A 17,411-nucleotide genomic window follows, 5' to 3' on the forward strand; every position below is an offset into this window, starting at 1 on the left:
AAATGATGCCGGCAAACGAGAGCAGTGCCTGGCAGTTGATGCAGGGCGGGCCAAGGAACCTGAAGAAGTCTGGAGTGCTGTACTCCACAACCGAAGAAAAATCGCGCTGAAGGGCGAGTCCGTGAATCCTCCTCCTGTCCTCTACGTCGTTTACGTGGGGGCTGGAAGTGGAACTCGTCAGCAAAAGGTACATCATCGGGCTTGCTTAGACCATCCTATGACGACTTCATAATTATATTACAGGAAAGGAGAGCAGAGAGCGAGCGAGCAAGTGGAGGAGAAAGATACAGTAGGGTGATTAAGGGGGATAGGGAGTCTCACCCAAGCATCTCCAGGTAAGGATATGTCTCGCCACAGTTGCCAAACCGTGTGGTCTTTTGTTGAATCTCGTGGGTAGGGGCTGCTGGATACTCCCAAGTGCCGGGGAACTGGTGGAAGTTGTTCAGGAGGTCGTACCGTTTCAACTTCAACGTCTCCTCCCATGTGCCGGTCTCGTTTCCACCGCCGTACGCGTACCCGGCCAGGGTGGCGCCGAGGAAGAAGTCGCCGGTGGTTGGGTCCCAGGTGCACTGGTAGAAGTAGGATGGGTCGCCGACGCCCTTACCCTTTGGGCCCTTCTTCCTCTTTGTTGGGTCCTCAGGAGGCACCGTGGCCGGTTCCATGTTGCCGCCGATCCACTGACAGAAGCGGGCATAGACGGCTGTGAGCGGGAGGTAGAAATTGTGCATGTCGGCGGCGCCGTGGCCCGGAGCCGGGCCCATCTTAGAAAGGAACAACCCCAAGAGGTCGTATGGGTTCCAGTAGGGGCGCTTGACGTCCTGCTTGGACCAGTAGTGGGGGGACTCTTTTGCCAATACCGAGAACTTGGAGGCGCCGGCTGGCTTGGGTTTGTCCAGCCAGGTCTTCATAAACTCGCGGCGAATATGTTGGTCGGGCCTCATATTCGGAGCGGGCTTCATGTTCTTGTTCAATACAATGTATTCGGCACCCGCTGGAAGGCTGCGCGACCAGTATTACCGTATTAGCTGCGACCGCGACTCAGCAGTAGAGGGGCAAGAGTGGTGGATATTCGGCATTTAATTACCTCAGAAGCATCAACTGATCCCTGATTGTGATCAACTCATCCCTGGTAGCGTCGCTAATCTGAGGTTCGAGTGTGTTATAGTTGGTAATGACTTGTTGAAGATACTCGTAGACCTATTCTCATGGCAGCCATGGAATCGAATCAGAAAAGGTAATCTTCCCACAGCGATAAAACGCTTGTCAGATGGTGCATAAGGTAAGTAGGTTGTACTTACGTCAGTTGCGCCGTTTTTAGTGTCGTATAACGTCTTCAGGTTCACGCCGCCAAAGTCCAAGATGACTTCAGCATCAGCATCGGCCATGGCGTCTGTCTGAAGTGGGAGAACTGTTGGGAATCAAGAATAGGGGGGCCAAGTGTGCTCTCGGTGTTGCAAAGGTGCCTCCAGACCTCGACCGGATGCCAGCATGCAGTGCTTTCGAGGATCACCTTTTATTCCTTGCTCCGGTTCTCTCTCCGCATGGGCTCTCTCTGCATGGGACAAGGGGTGTGTATATTCAGAGGTACATACATATATTCCAGGTACAGTACACTGCTCTGCATTGTACTGTATGTACAGTACATACTTTTGGCAAGTTGGTAGGTAGGTACTACCTAGTTAGGCGTGGGGGGGGCCCATGTCTCTGATTGGCCCATTTTCGCCGCCAATAGACACTGTAAAGAACAACGCTACGGAGTACCCCCTCCGCTGACCAGCTCGCTGTATTTATGGCACCTATTGATTCCCCGCCCTGCTTCTCCTTTCATTTCGAACCACACACAGAATATCGTCCGCAACACCACGCATAAACACGCCTAAAAATGGCTAGCGGAACCAGTGGTAGCGGCAGTGCCAATGTAAGCACCAAATCTCATTTCGTCCCCCAACCCCGTGTAATGCAGTGTCAGGTGGATTGAACAGAGAAACAAAAAGGCTGCCATGCCGACAGGGTGGACCGACGATTACGAGGAAATGGGCGGCTCCTGTGAGTGGGACGAGGACGACGGATTGGGAACACTCGCCGCAGTGAGCCTCGGGCTCGGGAAGCCGACCCCCAAGATGGGCAGGAAAGTCGCGTATGGCGGCGGCCAGTCCATCTTCACAGCCGAAAAGAACCCCGGCAAGCTGTACCTGTGGAACGCCGAGTCCAGCGACGTGCTCGCCATCACCAGCCCTACCACACTGGACGAGATCAAGCAGCTCATCTCCGCCAATAAGATGAAGGACATGAAGCTAGAGAAGGTCGAGAACCCGACCACCGCGCAACAGGAGGAGCATCGGGAGAGGCATTGGAGCGAGCGCCGGAAGGTTTGATCCTACCACAAATGTACTGTACAGTATAGTACGCTGCAGATAGTCCGAAAAAATGCACATCAGCCTCAGAAAATAGATAGAAGTAGGGAATGAACGACCTCAGTACCTTGGTTGCAACCAATGACCCGAGGGGGGGGTGTGGCAATGACACCTGAAATCCCCTTGCTGTTCGGTTAAGCCCTTCATACGCATAATTGCATGCCTGATTGATATCGGCACAACACCCCCCCACCCCCAATATGCCAGCCAGCCACAACGCACTCACCCGCAGCAAGTAAGTTTGAGAAAACTGTATATTTCATTTGTCTAGTGGAGTAAGCTGGCAGACGCCCGCAGTTCGGTGGGAGCTTCATTGGCGCCGACTCCGCAATGCTGTGCCTTACGCAGCTGGCGGAGGGGTAGGGTGGGAAGGAGATAGATATCAGATTATAGCTCCAAGACTACTGCAGTATGCTATCCTATCAATGTTCTTGAACTTCGCCGACCAAAGCAGGGCTTTGATAGGCACCACGGGGATGATCAGCGTAAATAAATGCAGGAATGAAGCCTCTCGAGAGAAACACCGGCAGGCAAGAGATATGCACCCGCTCTCCAGCTGGGGTCTAGACTAGGAGGCGTCCTCCTTTCAATAAGCATGTCGTGCAATACCAAGGCGTCATCTGCTACTCCAAGTAGAGTCTAATGGAGGGTTTCGCCGAAGGACAAGCCGTGGCCCTTGTGCCCGGCCACAGATGCCGCCTTTTCACTCACAGCGGAGGAAAGACCGACCGTGATGACCCAGATGAGCTACCCCCGGGTACAAGGCCATCTTGATCAAGCATGTAGCATGTAGCCCGATACCCTAGCTTGATCGAGGGGTTTCTGGTCGGCGCGTAGCGCGACATAATAATCCCAAACCAGGCAGTGGTCTGGATCCGCCCCGTGCCTCATCGGGATCCGGAGGATGTTCCGCCTGACCGCCGAGGGCTGCAAAGTGGCAAGCAGCAAGATCGGGGTCGTGGGTGAGAGCAGTCATTCACCTTTGCCCCTGCCCGTAACAGATCCTCGACGACCTCACCGTGCCCCACGCGGCATGCGGCGTGAAGTGGACTCCTCCCGACTTCGTCGGGGGCGTCAGGATCTGCTCCATGTACTAACAAAAGTCTGGCAACGTCAAGTATTCATCGCGAGACGCATCGTCCTCCCGTTCGTTGGCGTTGGGGACCAAGCTCGGGAGCCCACCAAATTTCATCAAGTAGAAACTGCACGTGTAAACCAGCATTCGTCACGGTAGACGCGGCGCTTGCTTGTGGCGAACCCTAAGCCCGCTTGGCCAGGCGTGCCGAGTCGCGGATTTTGGCGAAGCCGGCCCTCTCGGCGACGCGATGCGTTAACGGCCCGTCTGGTCGTCCGACAATCAGAGCCAACCCGCAGGAGCTAATAAGGATTGACGAACCAATTTTAGAAAAATATTGTAGCGCGAATAAAACCAACCACAGCTCATCGTAGGCGCTCGCGCTGGCGTTTCATCACTGAAGTTGGCCTGTTAGTGAGTGGGTCTGGGCGGGTCGGCCACCAATCATATGTCGCACATTCTTGGAATTCTTGGCCATGCCAGCTTGATTGGAAGCCGCTTTTCAACGACGAACCTCACATGTTTCGAACTCAACGTGTTCCTGCGAACCGACAAAGAAAGGGAAAAGGTCTCGCCGTCCATTGAAAGACCTCTTTGTCATTCACTGGGAATCCGCTGGGCCACAATACGCCAGATGTGACTCGCCAGCTGGGTATTTAGCTGGGACGTTCTCTACTTCCGCATTCCCAACATTCTCCTCTCAGTTTCTCGGATAACGACAATTATTTTCGTTTAATTTTTTATTTTTTTAAAAAAAAAATTCAAACGTCTCTCGCACTTTCTTTTGTGCCTCCACCTAATTAGCATTTGCACCCGCTATCAACTCTCCTTATATCTTGAGACATATCTTTTAGAAGACCAGTTAGAAGCTGCTAGACAGCACACCACAGACGACAAATCCCTTGCTTTTCATTATTTGCCCTTCATCCTCCCATCTACCCGATTTACCCGATCACGCGACACACCATCTGGCAACAATCATACCCGTTCGCATCGGCAGGCATTCGTTACCTACGAGATGGGTCTATCCACTTTCATCGAGCTCGGCAAAACCGCCGCCCAAGGCAAGCAGGCTATGGATTCCTTCAACCCGCAGACAGCGACAGCCCTGGGCAAGAAGGCGGCCACGGCACCGCTCAAGGTCTGGGAAAACATCCCGCGCTGGGTCGTCCGCGGCCTCCAGCTCCTCCTCGGCCTCATAGTGGTGGCACTCTACGGCCACCGCGTGGACGCGGACCGCAAGGCCGGCAACGCCCAGGTGGCGGAGTGGGTGTTTGGCGTCGCCGTCGCTAGCATGTCGTGCATCACGGCCGTGGTGTTTGCGCTTGCCGCGCCCCTGGGCGCTGTGAGCGACAAGTTCAAGACCTACCGCTTGTTTGCCTGGGATGTCGTGCTCTTCGTTCTGTGGATTATTCTGTTTGGCGTCATGGGGATGATCTTTCTGAAGCGGGACGATGGGCTCGACTACAAGGGGGCTAGTACTTCAACCATGAAAAAGGTTGTCTGGTTGGATCTTGTCAATTCCATTCTTTGGATGGCCAGCGGCGTTTACGGGTTTGTCAAGAAGTTTCTAGGTGCGAAGGTCGATAGCGTCGGTGGGCGTGTTGCTGGAAGATTGTTTGGGAAGAAAGCGCAGCCGGCCAAGGAGGTGTACGAGGTCTAGGGTTCCTGTTGTCTCCTCCAACCTCTTGCATACCATCTCAGGCATTGTTTCACGTCAAGCTTGTACAATTACACAATTTAATCGGTGAGCGATGCTTGATGTTTTCACACCAGCCCGATATGCACAGATGACACGTCAAGCAGATGCAGAAGATACAGCACAAGAGGCTGGCAACGCTACGACATTGTTAGCCTTCTCGTCCCTCGGGGCACAACTGGTCTTGTGGCAATAATTTGACTCACACCTGCATCGGGGTTCCCTCTTTCCTCACTATGGTCTGCGTCCGCCGCTTGCAGAAAGGGAAGTCGATCCGCTGCGGAGCTGCGCTCGGAAGGTGCAGCGGAGTCACGGTTGGGGTTGGGTTTGACAACGACTCAGTTGTCAAGGATTGTTATTGAGTGGGAGCCGTGGCGATGGAAATAAAATACATTGAGACACGGCATCTCAACATCGCCTACGAATAAGCAGGGGACCCGAACGGAAAGCCGGCGATGCTCGCCCATAGGTACCATATCGGATACAAGGCCAATGGTGGCAGATAATTAGTGTGCAATCCAAGTTGCATGAGTTCCCTCGCTTGAACCAGGTAAGCGAGTGTTGGGATTTTCGCTTAATTGGGCATCTGTGGCACCTTCGTCGCAAGATGGAGTGAAACAGGACGTCTCAATGTCTGAGACTCTGCCGCTGGTGGACAGTGCACGGGGCCACCCCCTATCCCCCTTTTTCAGTTGCAGCGGGGTCGGTAGCAACTGCTTTTTCCCTTGAGGAAACGCGCTTGGCCACCGGACTTGCCGTTCTCAGCAAGGCCGACCTTTGGAACCTGGTTGCTCCTACCATGCACCTTTGAGACACACGTCCCCAGCCTCGGCTACCTACTTAGACAACAACGCATTGGAATCGCTCAAATCTGGCATCCTGTCTACAACCGTGTCACGGAGGAGGGGCTGCTTGTCCGTATCTTAATAGCGCAGCTCAGAAAATATGGAGCCGGCCATATTTACCTCGACACAGACAGTCCTGAATGGCGCCGTCGTTGGCCGGGGTGGACTTGCTGAGGTGTCACCTCCTACTCGGAGAAGTGGCGTAGGATAACGGCGGAGGGTTGCCCGAATCATTCAAGAATAATGCGCCTATTTGATCTATGATTCTTAGCTAGACTTGCGTACCGCGCAGCAGACTCTCAATTTACAACCCGAAAAGATGGCTTTCTTCGGAGCCGACTCCGAACCGGGCTTGCGTTCCACTGCTCCAAATCGACAGCTCGTTGCGCGTGGGATGATCTCAGCTCCGGATAAATTTAGCTAGACCCATGTCTAGGCCAACCAGACCAGTCCCGTTGCGTTAATGTAGCACTACAAAATACATGATACGTTCTCAATTATGTCTTGGCGCCAATGTCGGCTCTCAGGCAGGCAAGGAAGTGTCCTGTCCTGGTGCCTAGGAAGACATCAATGGTGCCTGCAAGCCCATTGCAATCATACGATGAAGCCGTTCACACCGGTCGAAGCGAATACTTTAGTTGCCCCCCTTCTTGCCGCCCTTGCCTTCTGTTACGAGGTTAGCTCGAGCACATCAGGTTGGAATCTTAGGGGATGCTCACGGTGATGGGGCTCACGGGTGTCGAGTTCGATATCTCGGCCGTTGTTCTTGCCGCCCTTCTTGCCTTCTATTACAAGGTTAGCTCGAGCACATCAGGTTGGAATCCAGGGGATACTCACGGTGATGGGGCTCACGGGTCTCGAGCTCTTCCAGATCGCGGCCGTTGTTCTTGCCACCCTTCTTACCCTCTGTTGTATATGAGATCAGCTAATGCAACAATAGGAAGACTTTGGGGAGGGGCGCGTACGATGATGGGGCTCACGGGTCTCAAGCTCTTCCACATCGCGACCGTTGTTCTTACCGCCCTTCTTTCCCTCTATGCCAATGTTAGCCCAGGCAAATCATTGTACTCTTCAGGGCATACTCACGGTGATGGGGCTCGCGGGTCTCGAGTTCAACGTCACGGCCGTTGTTCTTGCCGCCCTTCTTGCCCTCTATCCCAATGTTAGCACAGGCGAACCAAGAAAGAGAGTATCCATGCATGCTTACGGTGATGGGGCTCACGGGTCTCAAGCTCTTCCACATCGCGGCCGTTGTTCTTACCGCCCTTCTTACCCTCTTTAGTATATGAGATTAGTCAATGCAACAATAGGAAGACTTTGGGGAGGGGGGCGCGTACGATGATGAGGCTCACGGGTCTCGAGCTCGTCCACATCGCGGCCATTGTTCTTGCCGCCCTTCTTGCCTTGGTGATGGGGCTCGCGGGTCTCCAACTCGACGTCACGGCCGTTGTTCTTGCCACCCTTCTTGCCTTGGTGATGAGGCTCGCGGGCATCCAGCTCAACGTCGCGACCGTTGTTCTTGCCACCCTTCTTTCCCTCTGGTACTTGTCAGATAGTGTGGGTGGGATCACGGTCGATGATGCACTTACGGTGGTGAGGCTCGCGGGTTTCCAGTTCTTCAACGTCGCGGCCGTTGTTCTTGCCGCCCTTCTTGCCTTGGTGGTGAGGCTCGCGGGTCTCCAACTCAACGTCACGGCCGTTGTTCTTGCCACCCTTCTTGCCTTGGTGATGAGGCTCGCGGGCCTCCAGTTCAACATCGCGGCCGTTGTTCTTGCCGCCCTTCTTTCCTTCTAGAAGGAGTAAGCTGATGGGACTGGGGCAGAAGCATTTCGAGGATGAACTTACGGTGATGGGGCTCACGGGCGTCTAGCTCGACGTCGCGGCCGTTGTTCTTACCACCCTTCTTACCTTCTATAAAGGCGTGTTGTCAGCCAGTGTGTCTGCAACAAGTGTTAAAGGGACAGACTTACGGTGGTGAGGCTCACGAGTCTCGAGGACTTCAACGTCGCGGCCGTTGTTCTTGCCACCCTTCTTGCCTTCTAATGAAAAGGGTAAGCAAGTGTGGCTGTGGGAGGTGTTGGACGAAGGGCTTACGGTGATGGGGCTCACGAGTGTCAAGCTCCTCCTCATCGCGCTTGTTGTTCTTGCCACCCTTCTTTCCCTCTGTTCTAGGTATTAACAACAGAAGCAATCATGACGGGGGCCCAGAATTACTAACGATGATGGGGCATGCGAGCCTCGATCTCGACCGGCATGGCCCAAGCTGGTGCAGCGAGGGCAAGAAGGGTCCCCACATTCCTCCGAGCGAGTCCTCCAACGTTGCCAACTTCAAAGCTAGCAACGGTGGACGTGGCTGCCAGGCCAGTGATGACGATCCGCACAATAGAGGGAGAATGCATTGCGAAATATAATGTGCTGGCCGGCAGCTGAAGAATGGGAACAAAGGTACAGGAAGAAAGGTAGAAGAAAGGTAGAGACCGGAAAACTGACGACGGAGAGCGGGATGGGAGGGAGTAGAGGACAACAACTGGAGGAGTGAGAAGGTTTGCGTTCTTTATACCTTGTCTTGGCAAAAAAGCAGACACCCTGGGTCATTCCAGTGGGTGCTGGTTTCGCGTTGATCACGACATTGGCTAGTCTGACAACAATGGGACGAAATGTCAAACCTGATCGACACGCAGCCTCTCGTTGAGGATCAAGGGCCCGTGTGTCACAATCCAGGGTTGAAGACGCAGCTGACCTCCCCCAAGTTCTCCATCGTGCTGGGTAGACCAGCCACAGGCAGGGACACAGGCAAGGGACACACAGGCAGGGACACAGGCAAGGGACACACAGGCAGGGAGTTGTGTCGTCGACAATGACTTGCTGTCCCATCATGCAGCCATACCCTTCTCTCGTTACATATCAATGCCGCGTATCCTTGCCGTTTACTCGAATTTGGTTTCACCGGGCTCAGTCTGCGGCAAGGGTAGACAATTCTGCCAAGCAGCCCTTCCCAGCCATCCTCTCTCCACAATCCCTGCAAGCCATCACCAACAAAACCGTTCATAATTTACCCCAGATCTTATTTAGGAAAAGCTTGTTTGCCCCTGGCTGCCACTAGCGAGGCGAAATACGCATAGCCCGCACAGGCTAAGCTTTTAGCGCTGAGGATGCGGCATAAAAGATCGGTAGATTGTGCCGCATCTTGGCAAGGGCTACCAGAGCTAGACCCCGTCAGATATAGTTGAAACAGTCATGCACGTCTGAAGTTCCGCCCTCCAGTCCGAGCCGCCACAGCATGGTCGCTTCGGCCTGCCCGCTACAGCGTGATGAAACTGCTGCAACAAGTCAAAGCAATTCTAGACCAAGGCCAGCGCGACTGTCGGTGGAACTTTAGGAAGCGTTGTCCAAACAATTACCACGCTGGCAGATTTGGCAAGAAGATGGGATAGGAGTGAGCGAATGTCCAACAGAAATGGGGGGATCTGAAGCATATGGTAGATTGAGGTAGAGATTGATGTCTCGTGCCAAGATTCAAGATTTTGGACTGCAGTTGGGAATGGTTCCGCTGGGGTGTGAACCGCTCCGAACCTGGGAAGTCGACTTTTTATTTTATTGTATTTACTGGGATTCGCCGGATTCTGGGGAAGGCGCCCGGCTTTTGCACATAAAGAGACTAGTGGCCATGACAGGCTTTGGCCCAATCACAATGTCCCCCCCCATCCGCCCCCTGTCAAACGTCTGTCGCCGCTGTGTCTCAAGTTACCAAGCACGAGGCTCTCGCACGTTTCGCTTTTTCTGGAACACTCAGATCTTCAACCGCTATGGATTTTGCATGGTGATGTGCTACATGTCGTGGACCCCAGAGGCGCCTCCCTCTCGCTTCTCCTTTCCTTTTCTCCTGTTCTCCTGTCCATGATTTTCGTCATCTGCGTTACCTATGACGATCTCCTGAGCCTGTCTGTCGCTCACATACCCTATTACAGGGCCCTGGGAAAGCTTGGCTGTCAACTTTTGCGGCTGTTACTGCTCGTCTCGTCTCTTCTTGCTCCTCGTCTCGTGTGTTTTGCCGCTCTTCGTCTTGTCACCCACCGTGTCCCACCATCTCCCACCATCTCCTACCGCCTCCCAAAGAAGTCACATCCCTCTTCGTCCTTCCACTTCCATTCTGCCCACTTGCACCAGGTGTGCTTCGTTCCAACTCTTTCTTACCTTCATCATGGCGAAAGGATACCATTCATTACCTCTACACGAGGGCAGCCTCGAGGGCGCAGGCGAGAAGCACACCACCCGGACAGCCAGATTCGACAGAGGGTCCGCGACGACTACATTTGAGAGACTTGCGAGGAATTGGGCATGGCTTGGCCATCTTGTTCTTCTTTCCATTTCAATGAGTTTATTCCTTGTGTCATTCTGCGTAAGGAGCGGCAACCATTCCGATCTCGCATACACTGAATTATACTCGTCGTACTGTACGTCCTGTCTTGCTCGTCTTGGGTGCTCGCCTTGGGGTATCGGTGTGGCCTGGAACTAATCGGCATGGCAGCACCCGTCGCACCCATCGTGAGATACGAAACTGTGCGGTATAATTTAACTCCCATCGTCGAGGGACCGTTTGTCGGCTACGGCCCTGAAGTGGACAAGGCGTGGAACTACATTGCCAACGATGGTGAGTTATTTCCCCACGATTGCCTGCCTACTTTGTTTTGAACTGCTGGCTGACCATCGATAAAAAGTGGGCGATCAAATGATCTCGCAAGCAGAGCTTGACCGACTCGGCCTACCCCCTCAGTCGCTCACGATTAAGGACCCACGTACGGGTGCCAAAGGCTACAGAGCTGCAGTCGAAGTCTTCCACCAACTGCACTGCCTCAACCTCATTCGCCAGGCTGTCTATAAGGACTACTACAAGCACCAGGGAGGTGACGTGGACGCCTCGGAAGGCAAGGAGGACGTCCAGGGGCATGTCGGTAGGGATACATCATCAACTGCCAAGAGATTGCGACCCCCAAGCCCCCAACTGACAGGATTGTAGATCATTGCATCGAGACTCTGAGGTTGAATCTCATGTGCCAGAGCGACATTGGTATCTTCACCTTCCGAACCTATCCGGAATACGGATACGAAAACGACGACTACTGGCCCGACTTCAGCACGATGCATACATGCAGGAACTTTGAGGATATTAGGAAGTGGGCAATCCAGAAGACTGTGGCTTGGGATCACGACGTTTAGAAGGCGAACTGTCATATTTACATCCAGGGTTATTGGTAATGCGGGCGTCTGGGGCGTTAGCTATTGTGTCTTCCGGAGGAAACTGCGCATGTAGATGAGGGTGGGGGAGGCTGTTGGGCAGACTTTCCTCGTGGGGTTAAATTGTGCATATTCTATGATGAGCACCACTCCATGGTATGTTGGAGGGAGACCTTCCCTGCAGTGATGGAGTTCTCTAGTTGCGTGTTTTGTAGAAATTTACAACATAAATATCAGTTCACGAGGTCCCCCATCCCAAACATACGGTTTAGCATAGTTGAACACGTATCCCTTTCACCAGCCAGAGGATTGACCGCTATGCCCCAATCTCCACGAACAATCTCCATAGGGAACTCCCCGCAGACCATCCACTCCAGACTAGGAATGGCAACCGCGTACTTCTCAACGTGTGTGATCATGCGGTTCCGGTGACCGAGTTCCCAGACTTCCTCGGCGTTCAGCGATCGAAAGTGTTCTTCGTGCTCTCCGAGGTGAGGACCATCATCGGCCATTGGGTCATCATCACTCTCATGATAGAATGCTGTTCCGCCGGGGTAGTCAAGTTCAGGCCGAGTCCTCGCATCGTACCGCATCTGAGGACTGGCAACCCGATAAGAGTAGTACTTCTCCGGCTCAAAGATCGTCTCCAGGTATGTATCGCGGGAAAGGGCTAGCCTTTTCAGTCTCTTCAGTCCGCTCAGGTGCCCACGTAGCTCGTCGTGGTCCACAAGCCACTGGTGGCGCCATCCGCCATTCTCGCCCGCACTGAGATAAAGCTGCTCCAGTGATTCGATTGTCCCAATGGCGGCGAGTGACGTATTGGAGATTGTTGCGATATGAGGTCGCGTTTCTTCGGCAGTACCAGGGCCCGACCACGACAGGGAGAGCGAGCGGAGGTTTGTGAAGCTGCCTGCCGATATGATGGGGACGATTAGGGTGTCGAGGGCCTCAGACGCGGCTTGCTCTACGCAGAGCTTCCGAATCTGTTTGTGGTCCTCGAGGAGGGCGACCAGAGACTTGGACCTCTCGTCGGCTCTCCACCTGCTTAGCGTGAGGGACGGAATGACCAACGTCTCAAGGCAGGGTAGGGGCGAGCATTTCGAGAGAGCCTTGTCGACACCTTTGCAATCCGGTACGACGAGGTGTCTGAGGGGTGCTTTGAGCAGAGCTATCATGGAGGGTAGCGACAGTTTGAGGTACCGAACGACCAGGCGCCGAAGGCAAGGGAAAGACAGAGGTTCATCGCCAAGAGAGACCACGTGCTGCTGGTAGAGACCATGCAGGCAGTCTAGCGACTCGAGCGTGGGCGCGCAGCCCCTGAGTAGTGTTGCGAAGAAGATGGATATAGGATCGATGCTAGTGTCCGTGCCAATACCAGCACCATCGTCTGCACCGCGTTTTATTTCCACGTGAACATCGTTCAGGAAGAGGCGGCGGAGGGGCAAGGAAGGCGGCGACAGGGGAGGCTCTATGCGGTAAGCCTTGTCGATGGTAAGCCCATGCAGTATAAGTTCTTGAATGTTCAAGCGGGTGATAGTATAAAAGAAGTCGGCGCGGACAATCAGTCGATCATGCCAAGAAATTGCCGAGACATGAGGCATGGCCAAGGCAATTGCCCCCATGAGTATGGAACGGTACCGCAGGTATGTTCGGTTTCCACCTTGCAAATCTGCGCCTTCTGGTCCCTGCTGTAGGACTCACTGTGGTCCCCAAACACGGCTTCAAAGGCATCGGAATGGGTCTCTCTAACCCAGCCTGGATGGGGGCTGATGGTCACTCTGCGGACGTATATTCCGAGGCGGCTCTCCGTCTTGCGCTTCCTCACGACGTGGGTGAGAAATTCCCAGGCGCGAGGGCTGTAGTCGAAACACACGTGGGCAAACTGACAAGAACGCGCGAGGTGTCTGCAGTCGCTGTTGACCAATGCCAGGGCAGCTAGGGTTGCCTTGTCGTCAGCGATACCATCCAATATCTCGGCGAGAATTTCGGCCGGTAGGCTGACCAACGGGCTGTTGGACTTTCGAGGTCTGCCGTCCATCAGAACATCAAGCCAGAGCGCCCGCGTCGTGTCCATTTCCTTGCCAAACTCGTCCTTTCCCGACCCTAGCTTGCGCATCATGAGCGTAGTGATATCGGAATCCATGGTGAGGGCTCTTCAACCAGTCAGCACGCCCTCCTTGACTCCTGGCAGTGGGGGTTGCACTTTGTGTCGAATCAGATGAACCCAAATAGTTCGAATGAGGATGGCTCCGTGAGGGTTTCTGGGAAGAAGGTGCTGAGTGACAGAGCTCTCTCTGGGTTGCATGACCGGGGTGGAGTGCGGAAAGGAACCCTATTGGCCGGAAGGCCCCCATGACGACACCGGAAGGTCAGTAGTCAAGCCACATAGTCAAGCCACACAGTCAAGCCACACCGTTCTCATGACCCTTGTACTACACTGTGCCCAAGAAGCAAAACTCCCATGTCCACACAGTACGCTTCTCCGCTTTTCCCGCGAGTGGGCCGCCTGTGAAGATTTTTGTTGTTCCCGTCTTGCGTGCTCGTTAATGTGGAACCAAATTACTAATTATCGCGCACTCAGACGGCGAGAAAAAGTGAAAGCAAACCCAAACAGAAACGCCATTATTTGCAACTCCTAATTATCCTTCCACATGATTCTCATCTAGAACTTTGGCTCCACTTTACCAACCCAGAGTCTCTGTCAAAACAACCAAACCATGGCGGGTGTCGCAGTGCGGTCCCAAACCTCGCTCACCAAAGCCGCATGCAGGATCTCGTCGCCGACAACGAGAAGCTATGCAACCTCGATTCCCGCAAGAGCCCATCACCGCATCGTCATTGTCGGCGGAGGAACAGCCGGCGTGACGGTCGCTGCCCAGGTGGCTCGCGCAAACCAGCTCGATAAGCCCGATATTGCCATTCTAGACCCCGCGTCAACTCACCACTACCAGGTGAGCAACTAATTAGATATCGCTTGCCCCTGGACTTTTACAGATATCTAATTATATGGACGGATAGCCTGGATGGACCCTTGTAGGCTCAGGACTCAAGCCTCTGTCTCAGATGCAGCGGCCGCTCCCTTCGGTTATCCCGCCTGGAGTGAAGCACTACCCCCTCAGTGTGTCCAACTTCGACCCAGCAAACAGCGTGGTCAAGACCTCTGAAGGCGTCGATATCTCCTATGACTTCCTAGTCGTTGCCCCCGGCCTTGAGACCAATATCTCGGGCGTGTCGGGTCTTTCCGAGGCCCTGCAAGATCCCGCGAGGCCCGTTTCATCCATCTACTCGGCCCAAACGGTCGAAAAGGTCTGGAAGAACATCCAAGCACTTAAGCAGGGAAATGCCATCTTCACCCAGCCGGCTGGTATGATCAAGTGTGCTGGTGCACCGCAGAAGATCCTCTGGATGGCTCTTTCACAGTGGACCCGGGACGGGGTCCGAGGCAACATTGACGCGACTTTCGCTACTGGCGCGCCCGGTGAGCTGTTTTCCAACCTTCTTCAATGAATGGCGCTTTGCCAGTTTTGGTTGCTCGCTTGCTGACACCCGATATAGTAATGTTTGCGGTGCCAAAGTATTCCCAGGCACTCGAATCGCTCCGCCAGCAACGTAATGTCGAGGGTTTATTTCAGCACAACCTCATCGCGGTCGATTCGAAGAGTAATGTTGCCACCTTCAAGAATCTTGCCGATGGTGGAAAGGAGGTGCAGAAACCATTCGATTTCCTGCACGTAGTCCCGCCGCAGAAACCGTGGGACTGGGTTGCAAAGTCGCCCCTGGGTGAGTTGATCACCATTGCCATGCTGTGCCGCCGTCTGTGTATAGCGGGGGGGTGGTCTTCATGTGAAGTCTTTAAACGGCAAACTGACGGTCTCTTTTAGCTGATGAGGCGGGCTGGGTCGCTGTCGACAAAGCGACGACCCAACACACCAAGTAAGCCAATGTCCAGCCCTTTACAAGCTTGTCTCGGAAGTGGGAAGACGGAAAGACGCCTTCTCAACTTCGTCCATGCATCAGTTGCTAACCCAAGAACGTGAAGATACCCTAACGTGTTCTCGCTTGGCGATGCGTCGAGCCTGCCCAACAGCAAGACAGCCGCCGCCATCACCTCGCAAGCCCCAGTTCTCGTGCACAACCTGCTCTCCGTCATGAGCGGAAAGCAGCTGAACGCCGAGTATGACGGCTATGCGAGCTGTCCACTGTTGACTGGACACAACGAGCTCATGCTCTGCGAGTTCAAGTACGGCGGGGTGCCAAAGGAGACGTTCTCAAGCCTTGTCGGTGGCCAGGAGAAACCGAGACGCGCGTTTTACCACTTGAAGAAGGATTTCTTTGTAAGTTTTCATCAAGTCGGGCCCTTGTTCTGCAATGCGAAGCTAACTAGTTTGTCCAAAGCCAAGCATCTATTGGAGTAGCTTCGTGAAAGGGAAATGGTTTGGACCAAAGGCGTTTTCTCAGCCAAAGTATCCGTAGATTTTCAGCACAGTATCTGCATTGTAATTGGAAGGCATTATATAGCGCATAGCACGTGGATCAGAGGCATGAGGAATACCATTGTTTAGCCCCTGAAAGAGGCCGGGTTTTCAGAGATTGTACGAGTTCACCAATCGTCGCTGTTTGACACGACCCGACAACCCGCACCTCCGATATACTCACGCGCCTCTGCTTCGTTCCTGACCACGCGTGGTTGACGGGCTTCGGGTGCATCATCGCCATTCATCTTCAAGACCCCAGAGGGATCGATCACCACCACATTCCTCTCCCCTGTAAGCAAGCGACGGATGTTTTCCCGTATGATCCGCTGAGCCACATGGTTGAGGGAATACGCGTCGCGGAACGAGAAAATGACCGCACAGGCATCCGCATGCCGTCCAGAACCCGGGTCCTCAGGGTTGGGGTCGCCGAGCTCGCGCGCAACAGCATGAGTGAGGCGCTCGGCGCCCGCGAAGCGAACAGCACCCCGCAGATCGAAGACGGCCACCTTCTGGTCGCACCCGTGGGGCTGGAGCGTGCCGCCGGAAATGGTCTTGACCCAGGTCCGCACGGTGGCCCTGCCGATCTGGCTGACGTCCATCATGTGCAGGCCCATGTCGCGCGACAGCTGCTCGCACATGATGACGCCCCGCACGCTGGTGCCGCGTGCGTCCAGCTTGGGCGAGAAGACGGCGAGGCCGACTTGGCCCGGCAGGGCGCCGATGATGCCGCCAGCCACGCCGCTCTTTGCGGGGATCCCGACGTTGGAGACCCAGTCGCCGGCAGCGTCGTACATGCCGCAAGTGGTCATGACGGACAGGACCTGGCGCACGCTGTGGTGGGGGATGATCTCCTCGCCCGAGATTGGGTGGACACCGGCGTTGCCGAGGGTTGCCGCCATCATGGCGAGGTCGCGCACGTTGACGTTGATGGCACACTGGCGAACATAGCCACGCACCGCTTCCCGTGGATCGCAGCTTATGATGCCCGCTGCCTTGAGCATGTAACCGATGCCCATGTTGCGGTTGGCATCCCTAAACTCGGCCTCGTACACGGCTTCGTCCACATGCAACTGTCGGCCCGCCAGCTTGGACAGTTTCGCCAATATACGCTCGACTCGCTGCTCTGCCGTGGCGTCAGGCCCCACGACCAACGAGTGCGCGGCGATGGCGCCGGCGTTGATCATGGGGTTCATGGGCCGATTGGTGACGCGCTCCAGCGACAGTTTGTTGAACGCGTCGCCGGACGGTTCTACGCCAATCTTCTCCAAGACCCGCGGCAGTCCCGCATCTTGGATCGCCAGCGCATAGACAAACGCCTTGGAGATGGATTGGATGGAGAATTCGACCTGGTCGTCCCCGGCCGAGTATAGGTGGCCATCCACTGTTGCCAGCGCCACTGCCATCTTCGACGTGTCGGCGTTGGCCAGAACATCAATATAGCTGGCAGGTTCGCCCGATTCAACCGGGCGCGCATTCTCCAGCACAACCCTAAGATAGTCGGGGATTGGGGACTTCATGGCCAAAGGTTGCTGGATTTGTGTCCTAATTAAATGATCTGCAGGGTTGTCAGGTTCGGCGATCAAAGAGTCCTCCACGTATGACGTCAACTGAAGTGCCGAAATTTGACTAGTAAAGCAGCTTAATCTTCAAGGTTTCGATCTACCATAT

The 17,411-nt window shown here is 54.5% G+C and overlaps 8 protein-coding genes across 8 annotated transcripts; 4 read left to right on the forward strand and 4 right to left on the reverse strand.

Annotated features, from left to right (window-relative positions):
• Positions 1–4: 4 nt before the first annotated feature.
• Positions 5–1,480, reverse strand: QBC33DRAFT_596826 (uncharacterized protein; the record flags this gene model as incomplete). Its single annotated transcript, XM_060431900.1, has 4 exons — positions 1,299–1,480; positions 1,085–1,197; positions 322–999; positions 5–161 (listed from the first exon to the last, which is right to left on the reverse strand). Coding segments are annotated over exons 1-4 (1,035 nt in total), but the record flags the coding sequence as incomplete, so codon positions are not given.
• A 357-nt stretch (positions 1,481–1,837) lies between these two features.
• On the forward strand, positions 1,838–2,465 carry QBC33DRAFT_622644 (uncharacterized protein). Its single transcript, XM_060432851.1, has 2 exons — positions 1,838–1,918; positions 1,995–2,465. The coding sequence occupies exons 1-2, from the start codon at positions 1,883–1,885 to the stop codon at positions 2,373–2,375; spliced, it is 417 nt and encodes a 138-aa protein (XP_060279879.1). The 5' UTR covers positions 1,838–1,882; the 3' UTR covers positions 2,376–2,465.
• Positions 2,466–4,007: 1,542 nt separating this feature from the next.
• QBC33DRAFT_548909 (uncharacterized protein) lies at positions 4,008–5,536 on the forward strand. The gene has a single exon (XM_060428914.1). The coding sequence runs from the start codon at positions 4,508–4,510 to the stop codon at positions 5,150–5,152; it is 645 nt and encodes a 214-aa protein (XP_060279880.1). The 5' UTR covers positions 4,008–4,507; the 3' UTR covers positions 5,153–5,536.
• A 904-nt stretch (positions 5,537–6,440) lies between these two features.
• On the reverse strand, positions 6,441–8,432 carry QBC33DRAFT_622646 (uncharacterized protein; the record flags this gene model as incomplete). The annotated part of the gene is made up of 12 exons (XM_060432852.1): positions 6,441–6,699; positions 6,753–6,818; positions 6,871–6,939; positions 6,999–7,067; positions 7,120–7,185; positions 7,241–7,309; positions 7,371–7,571; positions 7,623–7,823; positions 7,879–7,944; positions 8,004–8,072; positions 8,128–8,196; positions 8,252–8,432. 12 exons carry the CDS (start codon positions 8,430–8,432, stop codon positions 6,668–6,670), a joined length of 1,158 nt encoding a protein of 385 aa, XP_060279881.1. The 3' UTR covers positions 6,441–6,667.
• A 1,391-nt stretch (positions 8,433–9,823) lies between these two features.
• On the forward strand, positions 9,824–11,383 carry QBC33DRAFT_596842 (uncharacterized protein). Its single transcript, XM_060431901.1, has 4 exons — positions 9,824–10,487; positions 10,562–10,684; positions 10,752–10,985; positions 11,051–11,383. Exons 1-4 carry the CDS (start codon positions 10,235–10,237, stop codon positions 11,248–11,250), a joined length of 810 nt encoding a protein of 269 aa, XP_060279882.1. The 5' UTR covers positions 9,824–10,234; the 3' UTR covers positions 11,251–11,383.
• A 118-nt stretch (positions 11,384–11,501) lies between these two features.
• QBC33DRAFT_596852 (uncharacterized protein) lies at positions 11,502–13,578 on the reverse strand (the record flags this gene model as incomplete). The annotated part of the gene is made up of 2 exons (XM_060431902.1): positions 12,970–13,578; positions 11,502–12,937 (listed from the first exon to the last, which is right to left on the reverse strand). The coding sequence occupies exons 1-2, from the start codon at positions 13,409–13,411 to the stop codon at positions 11,502–11,504; spliced, it is 1,878 nt and encodes a 625-aa protein (XP_060279883.1). The 5' UTR covers positions 13,412–13,578.
• A 256-nt stretch (positions 13,579–13,834) lies between these two features.
• On the forward strand, positions 13,835–16,015 carry QBC33DRAFT_548915 (uncharacterized protein). Its single transcript, XM_060428915.1, has 6 exons — positions 13,835–14,219; positions 14,287–14,746; positions 14,824–15,048; positions 15,150–15,201; positions 15,308–15,602; positions 15,664–16,015. The coding sequence occupies exons 1-6, from the start codon at positions 13,986–13,988 to the stop codon at positions 15,739–15,741; spliced, it is 1,344 nt and encodes a 447-aa protein (XP_060279884.1). The 5' UTR covers positions 13,835–13,985; the 3' UTR covers positions 15,742–16,015.
• On the reverse strand, positions 15,451–17,407 carry QBC33DRAFT_548917 (beta-lactamase/transpeptidase-like protein). The gene has a single exon (XM_060428916.1). It carries the CDS (start codon positions 17,258–17,260, stop codon positions 15,869–15,871), a length of 1,392 nt encoding a protein of 463 aa, XP_060279885.1. The 5' UTR covers positions 17,261–17,407; the 3' UTR covers positions 15,451–15,868.
• Between the last annotated feature and the right edge of the window lie 4 nt (positions 17,408–17,411).

The sequence above is a fragment of the Phialemonium atrogriseum genome (genome assembly GCF_030411735.1).
Source record: "Phialemonium atrogriseum strain 8032-3 unplaced genomic scaffold QBC33scaffold_29, whole genome shotgun sequence".
Classification (NCBI taxonomy): Eukaryota; Fungi; Ascomycota; class Sordariomycetes; order Cephalothecales; family Cephalothecaceae; genus Phialemonium; species Phialemonium atrogriseum.

Bases quoted from the DNA above. Each gene is read 5' to 3' on its own strand.
- QBC33DRAFT_548909 (XM_060428914.1), top strand. From the start codon at position 4,508: ATGGGTCTATCCACTTTCATCGAGCTCGGCAAAACCGCCGCCCAAGGC.
- QBC33DRAFT_596842 (XM_060431901.1), top strand. From the start codon at position 10,235: ATGGCGAAAGGATACCATTCATTACCTCTACACGAGGGCAGCCTCGAG. The intron at 10,488-10,561 runs GTACGTCCTGTC...TCGGCATGGCAG, and splicing joins TGAATTATACTCGTCGTACT to CACCCGTCGCACCCATCGTG. The intron at 10,986-11,050 runs GTAGGGATACAT...ACAGGATTGTAG, and splicing joins GGACGTCCAGGGGCATGTCG to ATCATTGCATCGAGACTCTG.
- QBC33DRAFT_548917 (XM_060428916.1), bottom strand. From the start codon at position 17,260: ATGAAGTCCCCAATCCCCGACTATCTTAGGGTTGTGCTGGAGAATGCG.
- QBC33DRAFT_622644 (XM_060432851.1), top strand. From the start codon at position 1,883: ATGGCTAGCGGAACCAGTGGTAGCGGCAGTGCCAAT. The intron at 1,919-1,994 runs GTAAGCACCAAA...AGAAACAAAAAG, and splicing joins GTGGTAGCGGCAGTGCCAAT to GCTGCCATGCCGACAGGGTG.
- QBC33DRAFT_548915 (XM_060428915.1), top strand. From the start codon at position 13,986: ATGGCGGGTGTCGCAGTGCGGTCCCAAACCTCGCTCACCAAAGCCGCA. The intron at 14,220-14,286 runs GTGAGCAACTAA...ATGGACGGATAG, and splicing joins CGTCAACTCACCACTACCAG to CCTGGATGGACCCTTGTAGG. The intron at 14,747-14,823 runs GTGAGCTGTTTT...CACCCGATATAG, and splicing joins TTTCGCTACTGGCGCGCCCG to TAATGTTTGCGGTGCCAAAG.